The sequence below is a fragment of the Camelus bactrianus genome, chromosome 13 (genome assembly GCF_048773025.1).
Source record: "Camelus bactrianus isolate YW-2024 breed Bactrian camel chromosome 13, ASM4877302v1, whole genome shotgun sequence".
NCBI classification, from domain to species: domain Eukaryota; kingdom Metazoa; phylum Chordata; class Mammalia; order Artiodactyla; family Camelidae; genus Camelus; species Camelus bactrianus.
This window is the reverse complement of record NC_133551.1, coordinates 79,369,246-79,391,963: the sequence shown is the minus strand read 5'-3', so window position 1 is coordinate 79,391,963 and position 22,718 is coordinate 79,369,246. Positions and strand designations below refer to the sequence as shown.

At 57.2% G+C, this 22,718-nt stretch overlaps 1 protein-coding gene and 1 long non-coding RNA gene across 2 annotated transcripts; one reads left to right on the top strand and one right to left on the bottom strand.

Moving 5' to 3' along the window:
• The first annotated feature begins 1,639 nt into the window (after positions 1-1,639).
• Positions 1,640-22,630, top strand: TTLL10 (tubulin tyrosine ligase like 10). Its single transcript, XM_074377764.1, has 16 exons — positions 1,640-4,823; positions 5,149-5,246; positions 5,351-5,410; positions 7,423-7,841; positions 8,390-8,470; positions 8,544-8,679; positions 8,786-8,904; positions 8,985-9,114; positions 9,835-9,906; positions 10,382-10,467; positions 10,793-10,964; positions 11,927-12,098; positions 12,784-12,924; positions 19,295-19,411; positions 19,734-19,827; positions 20,087-22,630. The coding sequence occupies exons 1-16, from the start codon at positions 4,503-4,505 to the stop codon at positions 20,512-20,514; spliced, it is 2,646 nt and encodes an 881-aa protein (XP_074233865.1). The 5' UTR covers positions 1,640-4,502; the 3' UTR covers positions 20,515-22,630.
• LOC141579664 (uncharacterized) lies at positions 17,582-20,190 on the bottom strand. Its single transcript, XR_012511519.1, has 4 exons — positions 20,070-20,190; positions 18,988-19,116; positions 18,594-18,647; positions 17,582-18,080 (listed from the first exon to the last, which is right to left on the bottom strand). It is a non-coding gene; the product is annotated as an uncharacterized LOC141579664 (long non-coding RNA).
• Positions 22,631-22,718: the final 88 nt, after the last annotated feature.

Here is a 22,718-nt window from a genome sequence, read left to right as displayed (position 1 = left end):
CCCGGACGTGTCTGAGCCCCTCCTCGGCCCCCAGAATCAAAGGCTTCCTGCAGCTGCACCGAGCCCCACCACTGCCCCCAGTGTGCTGGGATTAGGGTGCTCAGGTATCTGGGCCCTGCCCATGGCACCTAAGCAGGTGGTGCCACCACACCTGACAGGTGTGGGCTGAGCGGAGCCGCAACAAAGGCTGTGGAGGGTGAAGGCCCTGCCTGGCGCGGTCAGGCCCGGCCTGGCCAGGGTGGGTAGGCCCCCTTGTAGACCAGCAACACCTTCAGCCTTGGTCCCAGGTCTGCGGCCCCAGGTGTCCTGGCTCTGGGAAAGCAGGGAGCAGCACATAGGCCTCCCTGCCTCCACCTGGGCCCGGCCTGCTGCGGGGCAGGCGCCCACGTCCGTCCCGCGTCCTCAGACCGAGGTGCACTGGGCCTCTGTGGGCATCTTACCGGACAGTGCTGGATTCCTCAGCTCAACTCTAACACTGTCTGGTAACGATGTTCAAAGGTGACCCACCACCCACCGGGAAGTGGTCTAGATGTGCTGTCCTGAGCTCCTGGTCTCCAAGCTGGGCCGAGCTGGGGGATGGGCAGACGGCCTGTCTCAGCTCTGCAGCCAAGCCCAGCAAGTCCGAGGGTGGGACTGGTTCTGCCTCATCAGGGCCTCTAGGCCTCCCCAAGGGGCCCAGGACACTAGGACCTGAGAAGAGCCACCAGCCCAGAGGCTGGCCTCTCAGGGGCCTGGCCGCTCTCCCCCATGCATCTGCTGTGGCTAGGCTCGAGTACCCCAAGCAAGGCAGCCACAGGGCCCAGGTCAGCAGCCACACAAAGACATGCACTTTCTGGCTGGTACAGAGCCGGCAACCAGCAGCCCTCGCCTTCTCTTCCCAGCCCCTCTGGTCCACCACACAGGGTCAGATAGCCACTGTGGCTGTCCAGGGAACCCCAGCCACATCACTGTTGGGAGCTGGCTCTGCCCTTAAAGGCCCTGGTCAGCTGGGTCAGCCACGGGCAACCACCTCTTGCTGCACAAAGAGGGTTGCGCTCCCTCTGTCCACTGGGGAAGCAGGAAGGACAAGGGTGTGTCCAGGTGCCCTGGGCCCAACCCACAGGCCTACACAGTGGACGTTCTGTGCTGTTCTCCCTGCCCCCAGCCCCTACAGTGTCGCAGGCAAGACTGGGTACATTGTCCCAAATCACTGAGGCCAGGATGGCCCTTTATCTTATCTTTTTGATCTGAAGCCAGGACTCCAGACCCGCCCGGCACAAGCACAGGGGCGGCCCTCCTGCCTGGGCCCAGGAGGTTCCCCAGCGAGGAGGGCCTGCCTCTGGCCTGGCTGTTACCCGCCAACAGGAGAGGATGCCGCAGCCACCTTGACTCGGAATCGAGAGCAGGGAAGCCAGACTGCTCCCCAGCTGCGCCCATGAACACAGGTGCCGGCAGGGCAGCTCCCGGGATGGGGTCTACAGGAGAGCCCTTCTCAGAGCAGTCCTGGACAGGGCTACGGGGGCCTCTGGGACTGCCCCGCAGACTCAGGAGGGTCTAGAGATCTCGCCGCCCAGCTGAACCCTCTCTCCCCCTTCTAGAAGGGCCCCTCGACGAAACTGCCTGCACCTAAGCCTACCGATGGGGGTCTTACCAGACAAGGTTAGATCTGGTCCTCTGTCTAATACTGTCTGGTAATGCCGTCCATCCAAGGCCTGATCAACGCCGGAGAAGGGGCCCCTTGCCGGACACTGGGTGGAGAAGGGGCCCGGAGTGCATCAGTCCCAGCAGTGGTCCTGGGCCCTCAGTGCACTTCTGCCCCAGGTCCAGGACCTCATGTCCCCCCAGGGCACAGAGGCCAAGCCCTGGACCTCCAGCCCCCTGGCCCTGACTAGGGGAGCCCTGTGACCCTGAGGTGGGCTTTCTGTCATAGATATAAGGGACTGTTGGTGTAATAAAGCATGTGGACCTTCCATTCAACTCAGGTGCACAGGCAGGGGGCCCAGCGGGCCCCACACTGAGAGTCTGGGAGCAGGTGGTACAGCACTGCGCTGCTGGCACTGCCACGGGCCAGAAGAGACCGGGGGTTGCAGGCAGCACAGCACTGGAGCCCCCCCGGAAGCCTCTCCAGGGAGGTGACCTCATCCCTTGCCACCCCCACCTATACGGGGGTGGGCGATGCTGAGGAGGACAAGACTGAAGCAGCCCCAGCCCCCTAAACCCCCAGCCCAGGGTGGGGAAGAGCGCAGTGGGCAACAGTGCCCCCAGGCCGGTCTCGCCCCCACCCTAGGTGGCACCAGGACCCTGGAGACTCCACCCTTGGTGGGGTGCTGGGCCTGCAGGGCACCTCTCCTTGCTTCCCCTGGGTACCCACAGGACTGACTCAGGGCTCAGGCAGTCGGAGGGGTCAGGGGTGAGCAGACAGACGATCACCCACCCACGCCGGGCAATAGGCCAGGCAGTCCCGCACCCTTGACCGCCCTCAGGCCCCCACCCCGCAGCCCCCGCCCCACTCCCCTCTGCTCTACCCACTGAGGCTCATCAAGATGTCCTCTGCCTAAAGGTATCCCCAAAACCAAACTTCTGGATGCTGATACTACCCTCAGCCTTGTGGCTGCCCCACCAAAGCCCTTTCCTTCCCCTGAGAATTCCAAGCAGGTCCCAGGGCCCCAACCCACAGCTTTGCAAAGGACTGGCTGATGGCTCTGGCTCAGGGCTCTGTGGCCAGAGTCAGGGCAGAGGGGCCCCTCCCTGCTCCGTCCCACCCTCCCTGAGCCCCTCTGAGAGCTAGGGCAGTTGTAGACATGGTGGGGGACAAGGAAAGTCCCTGAGAGGGAGCCACAGAGGCGGGAAGGCCCTAAGGCAGCACCTGCCAGCTGTGAGGGCTGCCGGCATTGAAAAAGCCAGGGCAGTGTGGGAGGGGGTGCGGGTGGCCCAGGAAGGCCTCTCTGAGCAGATGTCCAGGCCGGGACCTGGCAGGAGCCAAGCAGAGGGACACAGAGGCCAGAGGCTGCCTGGGGGCCAGTGAGGAGAGCTTCCTGGTCCAGCAAAGGCACCAACTCCCCATGAGGGGCCAGGGCCTGACCTGCCTGGAAGACCCCAATCGCTGCTGCAGGAGGGTTGCTGGACCTTTGCCCAGAGCAGGGCCTGGACCGCCTCCTTCTGCCTCCAGTGCACTCGGGCCAAGCAAAGCCAAGCCCAGAGGCACCCCAGCCACCAGACACCTTGCGGGAGAGGCGTCTGCCCTGCGGGGTTGATGACTGGCTGCCTTGCCCCAGGCTGTAGCTGCGGCTGATGACCCGGCCCTGGGCCACTGTGAGAAAGGCTGCACTGGGGGGGCACCCACACCATCCAGTTTTTCAGGTTATAAAGCAGATTTTGAGTGTGAGCTCTTGGTGTCACCATGTGGGCAGGGGGCCACCTCCCCGGAACCCATGGGGAGCAGAGGAGTGGGCTGGCCCAGCTGGGAGCCTCCTCAGCAGGGCCTGGACCCCTAGAAGTGATGGCAGAGGAGGGCATGGGTTCCAGAAGGAGGACAGCGTGGGGATTCCGAAAGGTGTGCTCAGGCCAAGGGAAGAGGAGTGGCCTGCAGGTGACAAGTGGCCCCACTGCCTGGCCCTGGTTGCTGCCCCCTGCAGGCCCAGGCTGAAGGGCCACCAGCTCCTGAGGTCAGGATGCCCTTCAGTCAAGGTCTTGTCTGGAGAAGCTCTCCACCCCTCTGGGCTGACCTACAGCTACCCTAGGGCAAAAGGGTCTCAGACCACAGTCCAGCAGGCTTCCAGCCTGTGGATGCATCAGCCTCTGTGTGGGGTCAGGGATGCCTCCCTGTGGTGGAGGGGGCACCACGTGGGACCCTCAGAAGTGAGGGACTTAGGGAGTGCATTAACCTCCTGGGATGGCCATAGCAAATTATACCAACTGGGGGGCTCAAAACAACAGAGATGCCTCCCCTCACAGTTCTGAAGGCCCGAGGCCAGAAAGCTAAGTGTGGGCAGGGCCGCACTCCCTCCGGAGGCTCCAGGGCGAGGGCCTTCCTGCCTCTTCCGGCCCCTGGGGGCTCCAGGCGCCCCTGGACTTGTGGCTGCCTCCCTGCAGCCTCTGCCCCACCTTCACCCAGCTTCTCCCCTCCCTCTCTCCTCCTCTCTGCCTACCTCCCCCCACTAGGACACTGGTCACAGGATTTAGGGCCCATCAGACAATCCCATCTACAAAGACCCCCTTTCCAAGTGAGGTTGCATCCACAGGTTCAGGGGCTTCGGACGTGGACACGGGCTGGGGGGCCGCCACCCAGCCCCGCGAGAAGCAAGTGAAGGCACCCTAAGCAGAGACACCTGGTGACACACCCAAGGGGAGGCCATGCAGGGCAGCCAGAGGCACAGAGACCAGGAGCCCTCCTGCAGCCCTGGCCTCCCAGACCTGGGTGTGAGCCCCTCTACTCTCGGGAAGCATGGTCTTGCTGAGCCCCTACTTTCTGTCCTGTAAAATGTGGACTCCACACACTGGGGTTGTTAGTGAGCGGAGATGAAATGGAGCAGGTAAACCACAATGAGCACAAAGAGACACAATGGGGTCAGGTCTGGGGTCTGGCCAGGGATTCAGGGGCCTTGAGAAGGCTCAGGAATGGTCTGGGAAGATGGAGGGTCCAGGTGGGGACTGTGCACACAGTGCCCCTTCTCCAGCCTCAGTGGCTGCCCCCCACCCTCCAGCTCCCCACGGGGCCTGGCCTCCTGCCCTCCCCCGCCATCGCCTGCTCACCTCTGGGCCACTGGGTCGTGGTTGCTGGGAGACGGTTGCCTGGTCACCACTGTTGTTTCCCTGGCAGAGGCTTGCACCATCTTGTTGGGCAGGTAAGAGGGACAGGCGGGCCACCAGCAGGAGTCTTGGCTGGGCATGAGGGCTGGGGCCTGCCGTCCCATGCCCCTAATCTGGCCCCCTGGCCTCCAGCAACCCTGTGGATCCTCTCTGGACTCTGCCCTGGAGCATAAGGGAGGCAGGGGAGGGGAGGAGACGGGCAGCCTGGCTGGGCAGAGAACCCTCTGCAGAGGGCCCATGCCCCCAGGGCCACAGCGTGAGTGGCAGAGACCCCCAGGCCAGGCTGAGAAGGGCAGGCCTCCTGGGGGTAGAGGCCCCTCAGGACGAGTTCCTTTGCTCAGGACCGGTTCTGTCTGCCAGAACCGACCCCCAGAAGGACAGCCTCCTAAAATCCACGGGGACCCACGTTCCCCCAGAAAACTGGAGCCCGGACAGAAGGCACCAGCCCGGCGAGCAATGTCAGCACCTCCTCAGCGCCCCAGGTTGCCAAATGTGTGCTTGGGGGGAGGCACCTGGCAGGACACAAATGTCTCATTTTCTTGGATGTTTTCTTCACGTTCAGGAGGGTCTTCCATCCATCACACCGGGGCGCCACTTCCTGCCGGTCTTTTTACCTGACCAGGTAAAAGGTTTACTTACAAATTCATTCTACAGTTTTCACTGAACACCCGCCCTCCTCACTCCTTACTGAGTGGCCACCCCCCTCTGCCAGGGCCGCTCACACCCTGCGTCTCAGCACCATGGATAACACTCCGTGAGCCTCTTTCAGCATAGGGCTTTGTCTCTCCGTTTAGAATTAGTCCTTCAGAGAGACTCTGAAACGTGCAGCTGCTCAGCAAAGGCTCCCGGGGCCAGAACTCGGTGCCGAGGACCCCTAGGCCGCAGCCTGCAGCCCACGGGCGTGTTTCACCACACGCGTGCATGCCCAGGGCTGCCGTTTTTCTTAATCTTTGTTAATTTGAAAGACAAGAAGTGATCATTCACGGCCTGTTCAATTCTTTGTGAAAGTAATAAAATGTACAGAGTCAGGCAAGCTAAATAGGAACAGAGGCTTATAAGGCTCATGTTGAAAGCCAGTGCCCTGGACCCCACCTCCTGGCACCTGCTGTGTCTGGGTGATACCGCAGACGTCATCTACCACTTCGGTCTGCGGGAACCGGGGCTCCCTCCCACGTTCACATCCTAACCACAAAGAAGGCTCTCTCCGGGCTCTCCCTCACCTGCTCGGCACAGGCCGGGCCCTCTCGGTCCTCACCATTGTCCCAAGGGCCCTCCTTGAACGCACTGGACAAGACAGATGTCTGCACGTGTCACGTGTCAGAACTGTCTCCAGAGCAGCCCCGCAGGCCCGTTCCACAGGTGGACACACCAAGGCACAGAGCCACTCCCTGGGACAGCCCAGCTTCCTTCCCAGGGAAGGATTCCCTGAGGAGGGGTCTCAAGACTTCCCACCAGCCCAGGCTGGTCACAGGAACCTTGCCTCCTGCTCTGAGACATGTCCGGACTCAGCTGTCACTCCGTTTCCTTCTCAGCATTCTCCTTTCCAGGCCATTTCCTTGCCTCCAACTTCCAACCCTTGTACTGCATTTTCAGTCTCCACGGGTTTTCCACAGTCCCTGCTCCTCTGTTCCCACAGCCCGGCCCTCTTCTTGGGGTGAGGAAGCTGGCCCAGCATTTCCCCAGGGCTGTGTCCTGTGCCTTCTGTCCTGGTGCCTCTGCTCCTCTTCCTCTGTCGTGATGATGTGCGCCTGTGTTTGTGCACATCTGTGTGTACATATATGCATGTGCAAGCGGGACGGTGTGCACCAGCGTGTGTGTCAAGCTCTCGCTCACACCTGGGGGGTCTCCGTCAGTTGTCTGTTGACCCACTGTCCGCTCATATAAGAGTGCTGGGGGGAGGACTGACCAGCGTACCTTGGGGGGGGTCTCCCAGGCAATGGGGAGGCACACACACACACACGTACCCTCCCTGTTATCAGCAGGCTCATATCTCCCAGCCGTGCCGAGCGGGGTCCAGCCCCGACACAGTCTCATCCAAAGAGCCCTGTCGTTCTGAGTGGGTGTGGCTGGGGAGGAGGCTCCAGGTCGTCCACACTGCTCAGCCCACCCCAGCAGGGGTGTGAGGCTCTCCTCGCACCCAGCCACCCTCCCAGACCCCACAACCGTGCTGACAGCTGTTCCCAGTTTACCCTCTTCTGTTCTAAGTGGGGACAGAGGCCTTTGTCAGCATCTCTTGTGTGACCAGCTGATCTGCTTGCAAAGTGACTGTCCTCTTTGGAGAGCAGTCTGCTGGTACCTGGTTTGCAGGGGCAGGAGCCCCTCTCTGCCTGGAACTCCCCAGGGTGCTGGCCTTTCCACGGCTGGTGTTTCTTCAATCTTTCAGAAAAATCTTTGCCTCCCAAGCAACCCCCAGATAGGGAAAAACCTGTCAAGGAATGGCTAAAATTCCCTAAAATGTTCCCAAGTTGGCCAAAAGGAGCTCTAGGCAGGCATCATCCTCGGGGTAGGGCCCAGGGCAGTAGGGAGGACGCTGCTGGACTCCGCAGTGCCCTGCCCTGACTCTGGGAGGGGCCTGCTCGGGGCCAGGGTGCCCCCTGCCCAACCCGACAGGCCTAATGGCAGCCCTCCTTACAGCCAGCACCGAGGCCGAGCGCAGAGACGCCCAACAGACAGTCCCTGCAGAAGAGGCCTCACCCGGGACAGACGAGATGCAGAGATGGCCCAGCCCCCAAGGGGCACCAGGCCCCACAGTCACCACAGAGACAGGAGCCGGCCACAAAAGGAAACCCAAGACCAGGACCCCAAGAGGCACCCCTCTCCGGGCAGAGTGGGCCTGACCACGGGCCCAGTACAAGGGCTCGGGCCATGGACTGCCCGGAGGTCCTGCAGAGGGGTCAGGGCGGTGTCTTCCCAGAGGTGCCCCCACCCCAGTGCCCACAGCCACACCCTCTTCATCCACCACTGGGGACCCGCCTCTCGGACCCAGATCCACACAAAGAGAGGCAAGCGGCCAAGGATGGCAGGGATCTTGGAGAGCTGCCCCTGGGGGCCAGGTGAATACAGTCATGGAACTGGCTCCACCCACCAGTCCGGGGCCAACCAGGGACAGGCACCCCCTTCCCAAAGAAGGCCTCACTGAGGGACCACACAGCCATGCCCTGGAAGTGGGGCCGGCTGGAAGCCACACACTGGGTGTGGGATCTGGGCCAGCTGAGTACGGCAGAGGACAGTTGAAATGGGGTCTGAACAGGCACAAAGAGGGGTCACCCCTGACTGACATGGGTCACCCATGATGTCATGATGGACATTGTGACCCCCGCCCTCCTGGGCATGTCCCTGCATCGTGTCTGTCCCCAGCTCCTGACTCACACCTTAGCCTCCACCCTGTACTGAGCCCCTGCTGGTAAGGAGGGACCCTGCCCATCCAAGGCTGGCCCTGGATGGTGGCATGCGGTCACTTCTCTCTTAGGGGAACCTCTGGTTGGGCCTGAGACTGGGCTGAGATGGGCCGAGATGGCTGGGGGATGGCCCAGGGGCTCCAGCCAGACTCTGAGTGGGTGCCTCCCCCAGCCACCCCCTCTGACCCCCACCTCGTCCGCAGGCTGGGCCCATGAGAGATCAATGGGGAGCCGCCGAGAGGAGGGCCTCCTGCATCAGCTGGGCCAGCAAGGCCGAGACACAGGTTTGGGGGAGCCCTGGAAGGGTGGGAAAGTCACCCGCCGGCCCGGAGCCTCTGACGGCCCACCTGCCCGCAGACCTCCCGGACGACGCTGACGCTGCCCGGCCCCAGGCTGCCCTCCTGGAGAAGCACCTGCTGGGGGGAGAGAAGCAGCCGCCCAGCACTGGGCAGGGTCCTGTCTTCTACATCGGAGGCACCAACGGGGCCTCAGTGTGAGTGGGGCCTCAGGTGCTGCCCAGCCCCACTGCCGCCCGGCTGGGCCCCGCTCCGCTGCTGCTCCCCACGGCCCTTGGGTCACCGCCACCCCTTGCCCTGCAGAATCAGCTCCTACTGCAAGAGCAAGGGCTGGCAGCGCACCCAGGACAGCCAGCGGGAGGACTGTAAGCTGAAGTGGTGCGAGGTCAAGTGCAGGGACACCTACTGCCGGTTCCGGGAAGGTAGGGGCGGCAGGGGGCCCGCAGCCGCGGCCGGCCCTCCTAGCCGCACGGCCGCACACTTCTGGGCTTTGTCGTGCCAGGTGAGCAGCTGCTGTTCCAGCTCCCCAATAACCAGCTCCTCACCACCAAGATCGGGCTGCTCAGAGCCCTGAGGGAGCACGCGCGGGTCGTGAGCAGGACCAGCAAGCCGCCCCCAAGCACGCAGGCCAAGTGAGCCTGCCCCGGCCCACCAGGCACCCACCCAACCCGATGCGCCCGCTGGCCACTGGTCCCGCCCGCCCTCCACTGAGTCCATCTGCCCTCGTCTTCCCACTGACCCAGCCAGTGCTCACCGACTGATCTCCACGTCCAACACCGGCCACCATTCCATCCACCCACCCCCTTGGACCCCCAGCAGTCATCACACGCCTGCTACAGAGCCACCCACTGGCGTCCCTCACTCAGTCTCCACTGCCCGTTCCCACAGGTCCTCCTCCACCCACCCACCATGCAGCCGGGCCTGACCCAGTCCATGCGCTCCAACCTGCAGCCACTTGTCCACCCTCATCCACTCGCTGCCAGCCATTTACACAACTGCCCACCCATCCAAACAGCTCCCCCTCCATCTGCCTCCCTGTCCTCCTGCTACCAGGCAGGCAGCCACCCACTACCTGGTCATCCACGACACCACCTTTATAGCCACGTGCCCAGCTTCTACCTCCACCCATTTCTGTCAGCAGCTTCAGTCCACTGCCCTCCAGGCATCCACCAGACCACTTGCCCATGCACCTACTTCCATCCAAAATCCATTTGTCCCACCAATACCCATCCACACGCCACCAACATACCACCAAGCCCCCACCCACTCCCCACCTCTCCAGACACCCCACAGTCCATCCTCCATACACTGAGTGCCACTCAGGACAGGCTCTGTGTCCCCCTGGGGTATAGACCTGGAAAGGACACAACACCCACCCTGGAAGAGCTCATGTGGACCAGCCCAGGACTCCCTGGGCCACAGAGGTAGATGCACTCAGCCATTCTGCCCTAAGCTGAAGGGTGGCCTAGCGGCAGGTGAAGGGGTCAAGGGCATCCCAGGTCGGGGGGTCCGTGCCAACCACTAGCTGCATGCTGGGCACTGGCCTGGCCTGGGACGCAGGTCTGAACTGACCACTCGCAAAGGCCTGAGAGCAGGGAGGTGGGAGAGGGGCTGGGACGTGGATGCGGCAGCCTGCAGAGAAGCGAGGTGTGCAAGAAGCCGGAAGAGTGATCTTGGCCAGGAACAGAAGGTGCAAATGTCCAGAGGAGACAGCTGTGGGGCTGCGATATGTGTGTGTCAGAGGAAACCAAAGGCTGCAGGGGTGCCTGGAGCCCAGCCCAGCTTCCCAGTGGACACTCTCCCTCCAAGCCACCCCCGGGTCAGACCCCTAAAATGGCCAGCCAAGCCTGGGGGAGGGGGACAACCCTCCCGTGTCTTCCCACTTCCCTGCTTCTGCAGGATCCTGAAAATGGAAGAATTCTTCCCAGAGACCTACCGTCTGGACATCAGGGATGAGAGAGAAGCCTTCTTCACCCTCTTTGATGGTGAGAGGCTGCTGGACACCAGGCCCACTCTGGGGAGCCCAGTGCTGGGGTGGACCAAGGTGGGAGCGTGCTGAGGGCAGGGCGAAGGTGAGGTGGAAGTGGGGGTGTGGTCGGGGGAAGGGTGGGGCCAGGGAGAGTGAGGTCAAGGCTGGGGCTGAGGCGACATCGGGGAGGGTCATGGATGAACCGTAGTGGAGGCCAAAGCCTGGCAGGAGTGGGGCCACAGCTGGATGTGGTCAGGGCGGGAGGGCGTGTGGGTGGGGCCGTGGATGGGCATCGCCGCAGGGGCTGGGAGGGCCCCAGACTCAGGGGGCTCTCTCCCCAGAAACCCAGATGTGGATCTGCAAGCCCACTGCCTCCAACCAGGGCAAAGGCATCTTTCTGGTCAGGAACCAGGAGGACGTCACTGCCCTCCAGGCCAAGACGCAGAGCATCGAGGACGCCCCCACGTACCGCAAGATGCCGCCCCGGGCGCCTCAGGCACGAGTCGTGCAGAGGTGTTTGCTGTGTGTGGGCACGACCAGGGGCGTTGGTTGGGTGTGGCTGACTCTAGGCCCGCTGGTGCTTGTGAGGGCTCGTGGGGGTCACTGGGCCCCCAGAGGAGTCACTGGCAGTGGAAGGCTGCGGGTCCCCAAGCTGGGCCCCTGTGTAGCCAGAAGAGGTGGGGATGTCACATCCGGCCAGAATCTCAGAGGGATGCCCCCACACATAGGCTCCTGGACATGGATGAGTGTGGGGCAGGGAAGTCTTGGTCAGTTTGTTCCCTGGCCTGGGCCCTGGGCCCTCTGTCCTGCAAGAAGCCAAGCCTCACAGGTCTCCCTACGGCCAGCCTCTCCCCCACCCCCAACTCCGCCAGCTGCAGCCTTCAGGCCAGCAGCCAGAGCTGACCACCCTCCCTTGCTCCCTCTGCCTCTGGGTGGGGTCCAGACCCTCAGCCTCACACAGCGGGTGGAGGGCACAGTCTAGCCTCACTAGGGTCCCTTTGGACTTCCCTACCTGCCAGCGTGGACCTCACTTCTGCCGGAACTGCCCTCTGCCATCCCAAGCAGCTTCTCACGGTCTCTGGGTCTTTAGAACTACAGCTCTCTCCACCTGGGATGTCCCCTCCCTGCCTCTCCAAAGCCACCTGCCCTTTAAGGCCCAGGTTCACTCCTCCCTTCTCTCCCAGGCAGTCTTCCCTGCCCACAGGGGCCCAACCTGCTTCCTCCTTCCAGGCTCCTAGTGCAAGCTGTGCCCTGGGACGCCCCAGACACACACAGTAAGCTGAGCTCTAGGAGCCAGGCCTTTCTTTCCAGTTCCCTGACCTGCTGAGGCTCAGAAATGTCCCTTCATCAATGGACGCTGCACTCAGGCAAGAGTAGGGGACTCACAGGGCACGCCTGAGACAGGTGGCAGGTGTGCTGAGAAATTAGCCAGGCCAACCATGTGCTCAGACACCGTGGGCCCCACGCCTCCCCAGGTACATCAAGAACCCACTGCTGCTGGATGGGAAGAAGTTCGACGTGCGCTCCTACCTGCTCATCGCCTGCGCCACACCTTACATGGTCTTCTTCGGCCATGGCTATGCTCGCCTCACCCTCAGCCTTTATGATCCCTGCTCCAGTGACCTCAGTGGCCATTTAACCAACCAGGTAAATGCCCCCCACAAGTGAGGGCCCTCCCTGCAGCCTTGGATGAAATAACTACTCAAGATTGCAGACAAGAATCCAGCTGTAGACATGGCCCAGACCTGGAGATGGTCCAGGCCCAGAGGTGGCCCAGGCCTGGAGATGGTCCAGGCCCAGAGGTGGCTCAGGCCCAGAGGTGGCCCAGGCCTGGAAGTGGGACAGATCTTGAGGTTATCCAGGCCCAGAGGTGGTCCGGGCTGCCCCTGCCTGCAGTCAGCACTGCCTCTCCCCTTCAGCCACAGCCAGGCCTCCTGTTGAAATGACCAAGAGCCGTGCACTCCAACCGCCAGCTCAGTTCCCTCTGGGTGTGGATCAGGTGTGGGCAAGAGTCAGAGCCGAGGGCTGAGAGGTCTCTGTGACTGTGAGCACCTCAGTGGAGAGGTCCTGTGGGCAGAGGTCTCTGTGGGAGGTTCTTAATGGAGAGAGTCTAGGCGGAGCCCTCCGGGAGGATCTGCAGGAGCTTCTTAGTGGAAAGAGGTGCTGTGGGAGGGTCTCAGCCAGGGGCCCCTGCAGGTGTCCTGAAGGAGCAGAACCTCTGTGGGGTCTCTACGTAGCTGGGTTAGGGTGAGGCTCTTCCTAGGGGCCCTGGCAGGGGCAGGGCCTCCGGGTGCTCTGGGGGATGGCCTCCAGGTGCTGCACTGCCCCCTAGTTCATGCAGAAGAAGAGCCCCCTCTACATGCTGTTCAAGGAGGACACAGTGTGGAGCATGGAGCACCTCAACCGCTACATCAATGACAAGTTCTGCGAGACCAAGGGCCTCCCCAGAGACTGGGTCTTCACCACCTTCACGGTCCGTCTGTGCCCCAACCACCCCACCTGGGGGAGGGGCCAAGGGTCGTGACCCCCTAGGGTTGGGGGGCCAGGGTGTTTCTGCCTGCACATCTACGCCAGGCTGCGCCCCCGGCATCCTTGGGCGGGGCTGCATTCTAGCCAGAGCCTGGCACGGAGTCTCCAGTGACCCCCACCTCTCCCCCCTCTCAAATGGGATAATTCACACGACGTAAAATCCACCCTGTTAGAGAGGGTTTTAGTGTATTCACAGAGCTGGACAACTATCACCTCTCTCTAATTGCAGAACATTTTCATCTCCCCAGAAAGAAGCCCTGTAGCCACTCATCACTCCCCATCGCCCTCCCCCTTCCCAGGCAACCACCAAGCTGCTTCCCGTCCCTGTGGGTTTCCCTGTTCTGGACATTTCATGTGATGGGGTCACATGCATGTGGGCCTTCCTGGCTTCTTTCACTGAGAAACCACGTCCTCAGGACTCATCTGTGTTGCAGTCAGTACTTCCTTCCTGTTTACGAGTGTAAATGGATCACAATTTGTTTAGATAAACATTCGTCAGTTGATAGACATTTGGGTAGTTTACTTTTAATCTTTTATGAATAACACTGCTGTGAACATTCATGTACAAGGTTTTGCACGACCATGTATTTTCAGTTCTTTTGGGTACATGTCTAGGAGGAGAATTGCAGGGTCATGTGGTAACTCTTATGTTAAACTTTTTGAGGAACTGCCAAGCCATTTTCCACAGTGGCTGCACCAGCACTATGTTTGATGGTCCCAAGTTCTCTATATCCCTGCCAACGTTTGCTGTTTTTCCTTTGTTTTTGTTTAATAGTCATCCAGTGTGTGTGCAGTGTTATCTCACTGAAGGGGTGATTTGCATTTCCCTCGCGACAGGGACACTGAGCATGTTTTCAATATTTATTGGCCATTTTTGTATCTTCTGTAGAAAAATTCCTGTTTAGACCCTTTGCCGGCTCTTCCTTGCTAGGCTCTAGAGCTCTTCCTATTCCGGACGCTAGACGCTTCTCAGGTACGTGATTTGCAAATATTCTCTCTCTTTCTGTGAGTTCTCTTTTCACTTTCTTGATAATGTCCCTTCTTGCACAAAAGTTTTAGATTTTGATAAAGTCCAACTTATCTTTACTTCTTTGCTCATTCATGCTTTGATGTCAGACCTAAGACTCTATTGCCAAATCCAAGGTGGTGAAGATTTATTTCTATGCTTTCTTCAAAAAGTTTGATCTCTTTTTGCATTAATTTCTGGGTGTGGTGTGAGGTAAGGGTCCAACCTCAGTCTTTTGCACGTGGCTATCCCGTCGTCCCAGGACCACTTGTCAGAGAAACTGTTCTTGGCACACTGTTGAAAATCAGCTGACCAGTTGTGTGTGTGTTTATTTCCTGACTCTCAGTCCTGTCTCACTGGTGTGTGTGTCTGTCCGCGAGCCAGTACCACACTGTTTTGATTGCTACAGCGTCATTCTCTTGAGGTGTTGAATTACACTGGCTGATTTTCGTGTACTGCATTTCTCGCATTTCTGGGATAAATCCCACTCAGACATGGTATATTAGCCTTTAAATACGATGCTAGACTTGGTTTGCTAGTACTTCACTGAGTATTTCTGCGTCTACATCATAAGCAATATTGGCCTTTAGCATCCTTTTCTTGTATGTCTGTCTGGTTTTGGACATGTTCCCTTCTCTTCTATATTTGGAGAGTTTGTGAAGGATTAGTGTTAATTCTTTAAATATTTGGAAGAACTCACCAGTGAAGCCACCTTGTTCCGGACTTTCCTTTGTGGAAAGGCATGCTATTTTTGTCATTATTGTTACTAACTCAAGCTTTACTTGTTTCAGGTTATCCAGAGTTTCTGTTTCTTCTTGGGTCAGGCTTATTAGTTTGTCTTTCTAGAAAGTCTTCCATTTCTTCTAAGTTATCTAATTCCTTTGGAATGCAGCTCATGGCATTTGATGAACAACTATGACCCTAAGACCGTAAGGTCTTTCTCTCTTGATTTCAGTAACTTGAGTCATCGCTCCTCTTCTCGTGGTCAGTTTAGCTAAGGGCTTGTCAGTGTTTTTGATATTTTCAATGAGCCAGCTTTTGGCTTCATTGATTTTCTCTATTTTCTAGTCTCTCTTTCATTTATGGCTACTCTAAACTTTATTATTTCCTTCCTTTTGCTTGCTTTGGGTTTAGTTTTCCCTTCTTTTTCCAGTTTCCTAAGGTTGGAGGCTGGGTTATATATTTGAGATCTTTCTTCTTGTGTAGTGTAGGTGTTTACAGCCATAAATTTCCCTCTGAGCACTGCTTTCACTGCACACCATAAGATTTTGTGTGTTCTGTTTTTGTTTTCATTTGTTGTTTAAGAGTGTGTTAATTTCCACATTCTTGAGAATTTTCCAGTTTTATTTCTCTTACTGATTTCTAATTTCACTCCACTGTGGCCAGAGAACATACTTTCTATGATTTCAACCCTTTAAAAATTCTTGAAACTTATTTTATGTCATAACATATTGTCTATCCTGAAGAATGTTCCATGTATGCTTGAGAAAAATGTGTATTCTGCTGTTGAGTGGAGTGTTCTAAAGATGTCTTTTGGATCTAGTTGGTTTATAGAAGGTTCAAGTCTTCTGTTTACTTGTTAACCTTCTGTCTAGTTGTTCTATCATTGAAACTAGGATGCTGAAGTCTCCAGCTGTTACTATTGAATTACTCATTTCTCTTCTCACTTCTGTCAGGTTTTTCTTCATGTATTTTTAGGCTTTGTTGTTAGGTGCATGTATGTTTAAAATTACTATATCTTCTTGATTCATCATTATAAAACGTCCTTTTTTTAATGTCCTCAATTTTTGTCTTAACTTCTATTTTCTCTGATACGAGTATAGACATTCCAGCTCTCTTTTGGCTGCTGTTTGCATGATGTGTCTTTTCTCTATCCTTTTACTTTCAAACTGTGTCTTTGAATCTGAAGTGAGTCTCATAGATAGCATATCATGGGGGTTTATGCATTCTGCCAACCTCCATCTTTTAACTGGAAAGTTTAAGTCCACGTACGTGTAATATAATTACTGCTAAGTTAGGATTTATATCTGCTATTTTGCTGTTTGTTTTCTATATGTCACGTCTTTTTTGTTTCTCAGTTCTTCCATTACTGTCTCCTTTTATGTCAGATATTTTCTAGGGTAACATTTCTAGTGTCATTTCTTTTATTATACACTTTTTAGGTATTTTCTGAGTTGTTGCCCTCAGAATTAATATCTTAGTTTATAACAATCTAGTTCAGATTAATAATAAGTTACTTTCAACAGTGTTTAAAAAACATTCTTTCTATACAATTCTGTCCCTCCCTTTATGCTGTTATTGTCACAAATTAAATTACAACTCTATAAATTGTGCATCCATCTACATAGATTTATGATTATTTCTTTATGCATTTGCCTTTTAAATAAGTTAGAAAAAAAAAGCAATTCCCAAAAAAATACATTTATAGTGTCTTTTTTTAATGGAGGTACTGAGGATTGAAACCAGAGCCTTGTGCATGCTAAGCATATGCTCTGCCACTGAGCTATACCCATCCCCCTATTATGTCTTTTAGATTTAACTATGTAGTTAATTCATGAGAGCTCTTTATTTCTTCCTGTGAATTAAAATTATTATCTAGTTTCCTTTCATTTCAGCCTGAAGGACTATAGGGACATTCTACTGGTGATAACCTCCACTTTTTAAACTTGGGAATGCCTTAATTTCTCCTTCATTTTTGAAGGATGATTTTGCTGTATCTACAAATCTTGATTGACAGTTTTTTGTTTTTGTTTTTGTTTTTTTTTAGTTTTTGTTTTAATTTTATTTAAATTATATAGTGTTTTGTTTTATTTTTTTAACTTTTTTTATTGATTTATAATCATTTTACAATGTTGTGTCAAATTCCAGTGTTCAGCACAATTTTTCAGTTATTCATGGACGTATACACACTCATTGTCACATTTTTTTCTCTGTGAGTTATCATAAAATTTTGTGTATATTTCCCTGTGCTATACAGTGTAATCTTGTTTATCTATTCTACAATTTTGAAATCCCAGTCTATCCCTTCCCACCCTCCACCCCCCTGGTAACCACAAGTCTGTATTCTCTTGATTGACAGTTTTTCACTTTCAGTATTTTGAATATGTCATCCCACTGCCTTCTGAACTCTATGGTTTCTGATGAGACACTGGCTGTCGATCTTATTGAGAATCTCTTATGAGAATTCATTTCTACTTGCTGATTTCAACATTCTCTTTGTCTTTGTCTTTTGAAAGTTTGCTCATGATGTGGTGGAATCTTTTTAGTTTATCTTACTTGGAGCTCACTGACCTTCTTGGGTGCGTAGGTTATTTTTCATCAAATTTGGGAAGTTTTCTGCCATTATTTCTTCAGATATTCTTCCTGCCTCTTTCTCTCCTCTTTCTGGAACTCCTGTTTTGCACATTGGCCTGCTTGTTTGTGTCCCACAGGTCTCTGTAGCTTTGTTTTTTCTTCATTCCTGTTACTTTCTGTCCCTTAGACTGGATAATCTCAATTGACCTGTCTTCAGTTGTACTGTTGAGCCCCTCTAGTGATGTTTATATTTCAGTTCTTATACTTTTCAACTCCGGAATTTCTTTCTGGCTCCCTCTTATAATTTCTGTCTCCTCACTGATAATCGGTAAGACGCTGCTCTTATATTTTCCTTTAGTTCTTTTCAAGTGAGGTCTTCTAAGGAACCACTGGATGCACCACAACAAATAACTACAGTTCTTTGCAGGACAGGTCCATTCTGCTATTTCCAGTACTGGAAATGCAGGCTTTTTTTTTTTTTTTCCCAAGGCTGGCACTGAACTGGGTAGTGGGGGATAAAACTAAGGCAAGTTAAAAGCTCAGTGTTTTTACAGAGATTCAAGATTTTACTTGAATAAATACTCTTTGGGTTGCTGAGCACCTTTGGCTAATCTCCAGGGTTCTGAGAAGGTCGATGCTGACAAATCTGTGCAGTTTTGGGTTGTTCTCATGCAGCAGCTTATCTTCAGATGACTTTCCTCTGGCACTTTTGCAATGCTCTCTTTGTCTCTCTTGAAGCTGCTCCAGCATTGTTTCACCCTATTGTTCACTGAAACGCTCGCTGGGCTCATCAGTGACCTCTGTGTTGCCAAACCCAGGGGTCAGTCCCAGCCCTCTTCTCCCTGACCTGTCAGCCAACTTTGGACACAGCTCCTCACCCTCCATGGCTTCCAGAACCTTGCTCGCTGCCTCTAACCCCCCATGCTGGCTCCTCAGCTCCCAACCGCTCCTCTCTAGGGGCCCAGGGCTCAGCCCGATGCTCTACTCTGTATTCACAACCACTGGTGATGGTTGTGCTAAAGACACCACATTAAACATCTGGCCCTGATCTCTCCCCTGAACTTGAACCATGGCCTACCAACACTATGAGGCCTGAGCAGCCCCCTAGAGGTCTCAGACTCCACAGCCCTCCCCCCCATCCTCTGCAGGCTCCATCCTTCCAGAGTCTCGGACCAAACATCTAGGGATAACCCTTCATTCCTCTTTTCACAGCTCACCATCCTTTCATCAATCAGTTGGGTTGGCTCTACCTCAAAATACACCCAGCATCCATCCCACCACCTCCAGCTACCCAAGCCACCACCATTTCTCACCTGGATCATTGCAACAGGCCCCTCAGCCTCTCTCAGTACAGCAGCCGAAGAACCCTATTAAGGGACGGGTCAGCTATGCCCCTCCTGTGCTCACCCTCCAACAGCTCTGATCTCAGTGTGAAAGGCAGGGTCTTCCCACACCCTTGAGATGTGACTGGTGCCACTCCGGTCTCATCTCCCACTGGCCCCCTAGCTCAGCTCAGTCACAGCAGCCCCAGTCTGTTCCTCCAGCACCTTGAGCATGCTCCCACTTCCAGCTGCTGCTCTGACCAGATGTCCCAGCCCCAGCCCAGAGCTCCCCACTCCATCTTCTCCCTCTGCTCACTGTCTCCTCCATGAGGCCCACCCGGACCATACCCCTTTTCACACCACCCCCAGGGCCCCCATTTCTCACCTGTTTCATCTTCTCTGTCAGCATAGAGCTTCGTACACTGTGCAAAGCTTCGTACACTGAGGGCAGAGACTTCTGAGCACTCCCCACTCTCTGCCCCAGTAACCCCCACACAGTGGGAGCGCCACCTGTCTGCTGGGTGAATAAAATGAGAGTGAAGGAGTTTCTGGCTATAAGCCTGTGACTTAGAATGTAAGAGTGTGGGCAGCAGTGGGAGCACAGATGTGTGTGCTGTGGCTGTTCCAGCCTGGGGGGTGTAGTCAGGGCCCACAGGTGACATCCTGTCACCCCCTCCCCACCCCACCCACAGAAGCGGATGCAGCAGATCATGGCCCACTGCTTCCTGGCCGTCAAATCCAAACTCGAGTGCAAGCTGGGCTACTTTGACCTCATTGGCTGTGACTTCCTGATCGATGAAAACTTCAAGGTGCTGCGGAGGTGTCCCAGGGTGGTGGTGGGCTAGCAGGCAGGGGCCCTCTGTCCCAGGGGCATGCAGGCCCCTGGGGTGAGCAGTCTGGTGCCCTCCCTGGCCCTGGGGGTGGGGTGTCCATAAGGTTTTGCTGCTCCTGCAGCTGGGGCAGCCCCCAAGGCCAGAGTGAGTCTTAGACCCTTGGGCAAATGGGGGAGGAGTGAAGCAGTGGAAAAGAAGTGACCTGCTCAGGGTCACCTGGCTTCAGGGGGACCAGGGCCTCAGCCTCCTGCTGCCCAAGTGGTAAGTGGAGAGGGTTGCTGACCAGTGTTGGGCGCAGGTGTGGCTGCTGGAGATGAACTCCAACCCCGCCCTGCACACCAACTGTGAAGTCCTGAAAGAGGTGATTCCCGCTGTGGTCACGGAGACCCTGGGTGAGGCCCCTGTCCAGCCCCAGAACCCAGCCACGCCCTCTGCTCAGGCCCCTACCTCCCCCTCCCCGGGGTGCCCACCCACACCTCACCCCCACCTGGGTCCCACCCCTCACCACTCCTTCACCTCCCCCTCTCTCCCGGAACCCCCTCCCCGGCCCCACAAACGTGATGCCCGGGAGGCTGGGTCCCTGCTCCTCCTTTCCTCACCCCCACCCCCACCCCCGACAACGCCCCTCACTCACCCCCTCCTCCTCCCCAGATCTGGCGCTCGAGACCTTCCAGAAGAGCCTGTGCAGCCAGAAGATGCTGCCTCTGCTGTCCCAGCGCCGCTTCGTGCTCTTGCACAACGGCGAGGCGGACCTGTGGCGGCGCGCTGGGGGCTCCCGCAGCGTCCCCCGCCCGCCGCTGTCCCCGCCCTGGCCTGCCTGCGACTCCGCGGCCTCCGCGCCTCCCCCGTTCCACGCTTCCCCCAGGCCGGGCGCGCGCAGGACCGCGCCACCCCGGGGCCCCCGCTCCGCGCAGCGGCGCCCCCGGCCGCCGGCCCCTGGCCCCGACGGGGCCCAGGGCGGGGACCCCAAGGCCCGCGGCAGCGCTCAGCCGGGAGTGAGCTGCGAGGACCCGGAGAGGGAGCCCTCTCCGGAGTCGGCGGAGGAGGAGCGCAAGATCTCAGGCCACCGTGGCTCCTAGCGGGCCGGCCACCAGCGCCCTTGTGGGGACCCATAAAAGCTACTTTGTTACAAATGCGGCCTCTGCAGCGGGTCCGCGTGCACGCCGTCCACAAGCCCCAGGCTTCCTGCACACTCGGCCCCAAGACCCTTCTGCTGCTCGCTGAGTCCCTGCACCCCAACGGTCTTCCCTCCACCCCACACGCCCCTACTCCGCTGCTGGGACCTGTCCTTGCAGGGACACAGGGATCGAGGAATGGGAGTGCCTGCAGGAAGGGGAGATGAGCCCAGCGTCCCTTACTCTGCCCACCATGGGCGGCCTGCATCTGGGGAAGTTCACCAGCTCCAGGCCTCCCATACCTCACCGAAGTCCCTGGTCATCCCGACCCGCTTGCAGCCCCACAACCCACGTGACCCCTACTGCCTGGCTCAGATCCCAGAGAAAGGTGTCTAATGTCCCCCAGGAAAGGGCCTGGACCCTCTGGATCCCCTTAGGAGGGCTTCCTCAAACCTGATATTGTTCCTAAGAGGCTGCACCCCAGGTGGTCCCAGCCCTGCCCAGACACAGCTCCTTTCCGGGACTTCAAAGCACGAGGAAGGACTCTGAGCTCTCTACCACCTGCGATGGCCTCTGACTTGACAACAGGCAGGGCACTGTAGGGGCCTGGAAGACCCCGGCTATGGGTGACATGGTTATGGCAGGACCTCGCCCTGAGGGCTGTGCTGAGTGAGCACGTCCCTGTGTTCCTCGTGGGCCCAGCCCTGAGAGATTCAAGGCCTCGGGTGTGTCCACGCCCCCTGCCACCAAGAGTCCTGGGCCAGCTATCATCCCCCATTTACCCCTGCCATCCCAAACCCACCCCAGTCTAGACTTCAGGGTCTGGGCAGCCCCACCCCTGGGCCCACGCCAGCTGTCAAGGCCCCCACGCGCACTCCCTTTCACGGGTCCTGCCATCACCTCTCCAAAAGGTCACCACCAAGTCACAGGTCCTCCTCCTGCCCTACCCACCCACGCTCCGGATCTCAGCAGGCTCCACCCTAGGTGGGAAGGGCTGCTGGGACCCCGACTCTGCTCCACAGTGGAGGGCTGGCGGGACCTTGGGGGCAACAGGGCCCGTCCTGCCCTAGCAGCCAGCCCACCATTCCTTTCCCAGGAGTGTGACAGCCACAGCACCACTAGAGGGCAGCGTGCATGGCAGTGTCGGGCCAGCCCGCTGGAGGTGTGTGGCCAGGGAACACGGGAGAGAGAAGTGAGCTGCACTGGGTCTCAGAGAGGTAGAGCCAGTCCCCCCAGGTCACAGAGCCAGTAAGGGGCCCTGGTCAGGGATGGATCTGTCCTGTCACTCACACCCCACCCCGCCCCCACCACTGCACCCTCCTCATTGTCCTGCTGCTGTGGCCTGGAGTGTAGGGTCCACAGACCAGAAGCACACTTGTCACTGAGTGACTGGGGTCCAGGAGCCCTGAGTTCCCTCCCCATGTGTCTAGTGGTCTCTCCGTGAGAGCTCGAGTTCAGCACAGCCACCTCTGCAGCCCACAGGGGAGCTCGGTGCCCAAGGCTGGGAGAGGGGAAGACCAGCCTCCAACAGGGGTGGGCTGAGTGCACCCAGGTCTTCGTAAAACCCACATCTGTGTCTTCAGGGTCAGGCCCAAGTTCCCTGCTGGCATCCAGGCTGCTACACAGCCATGTCACCTCGGGGTCACCTCCTGATAACCCCACAGGGCCTCTGTTGTTCACATCTCAGTCCCCAGGCCTCTCCAATCCCTTCCACACATCCTGCCCATGGTGCTTCTGCCCACGCCGTCCAATGGCTCACGAAGTGGCCCATGGTGACAACAGTGCTGCTCCAGGACGTTCCAGGTCTCCTCCCAGCCTCAGCGGGACTGCTCCCTCGGTTCCGGCAGCCGGTCAAGGCGACGTTTACAGAGATGACCTGATCCTCAGGGAGAGGCTGTCCCTGCTGCTTCCATTACCCCTGGGCCCTGAGTGGGTGCAATGACCCATGGGGACCCGTGATGTGGCAAGAAGTACCCCCTGCCTGGGCTCCCCAAAAGGCCTGGACTATTGCTACTCTTGGGACCCTGATGCCCGTAACAGTCTGAATGTCAATAAATGGAGTTTCCTTGCTGTTTGTTCATCCCCAGAGGTGATGACCCATCCCCTCGCCCCCTAATCTGCATCCTCCCCCCCTAATCTGCATCCTCCCCCAGCCCTACCCAGCCCAC

Excerpts from the sequence above, each read along its gene's own strand:
- TTLL10 (XM_074377764.1), top strand. The coding sequence starts at position 4,503 with ATGGAGCAGGTAAACCACAATGAGCACAAAGAGACACAATGGGGTCAG. Across the intron at positions 7,842-8,389 it reads GAGCTGCCCCTGGGGGCCAG|GCTGGGCCCATGAGAGATCA; the intron begins GTGAATACAGTC and ends CCTCGTCCGCAG. Across the intron at positions 19,828-20,086 it reads TGTGGTCACGGAGACCCTGG|ATCTGGCGCTCGAGACCTTC; the intron begins GTGAGGCCCCTG and ends CCTCCTCCCCAG.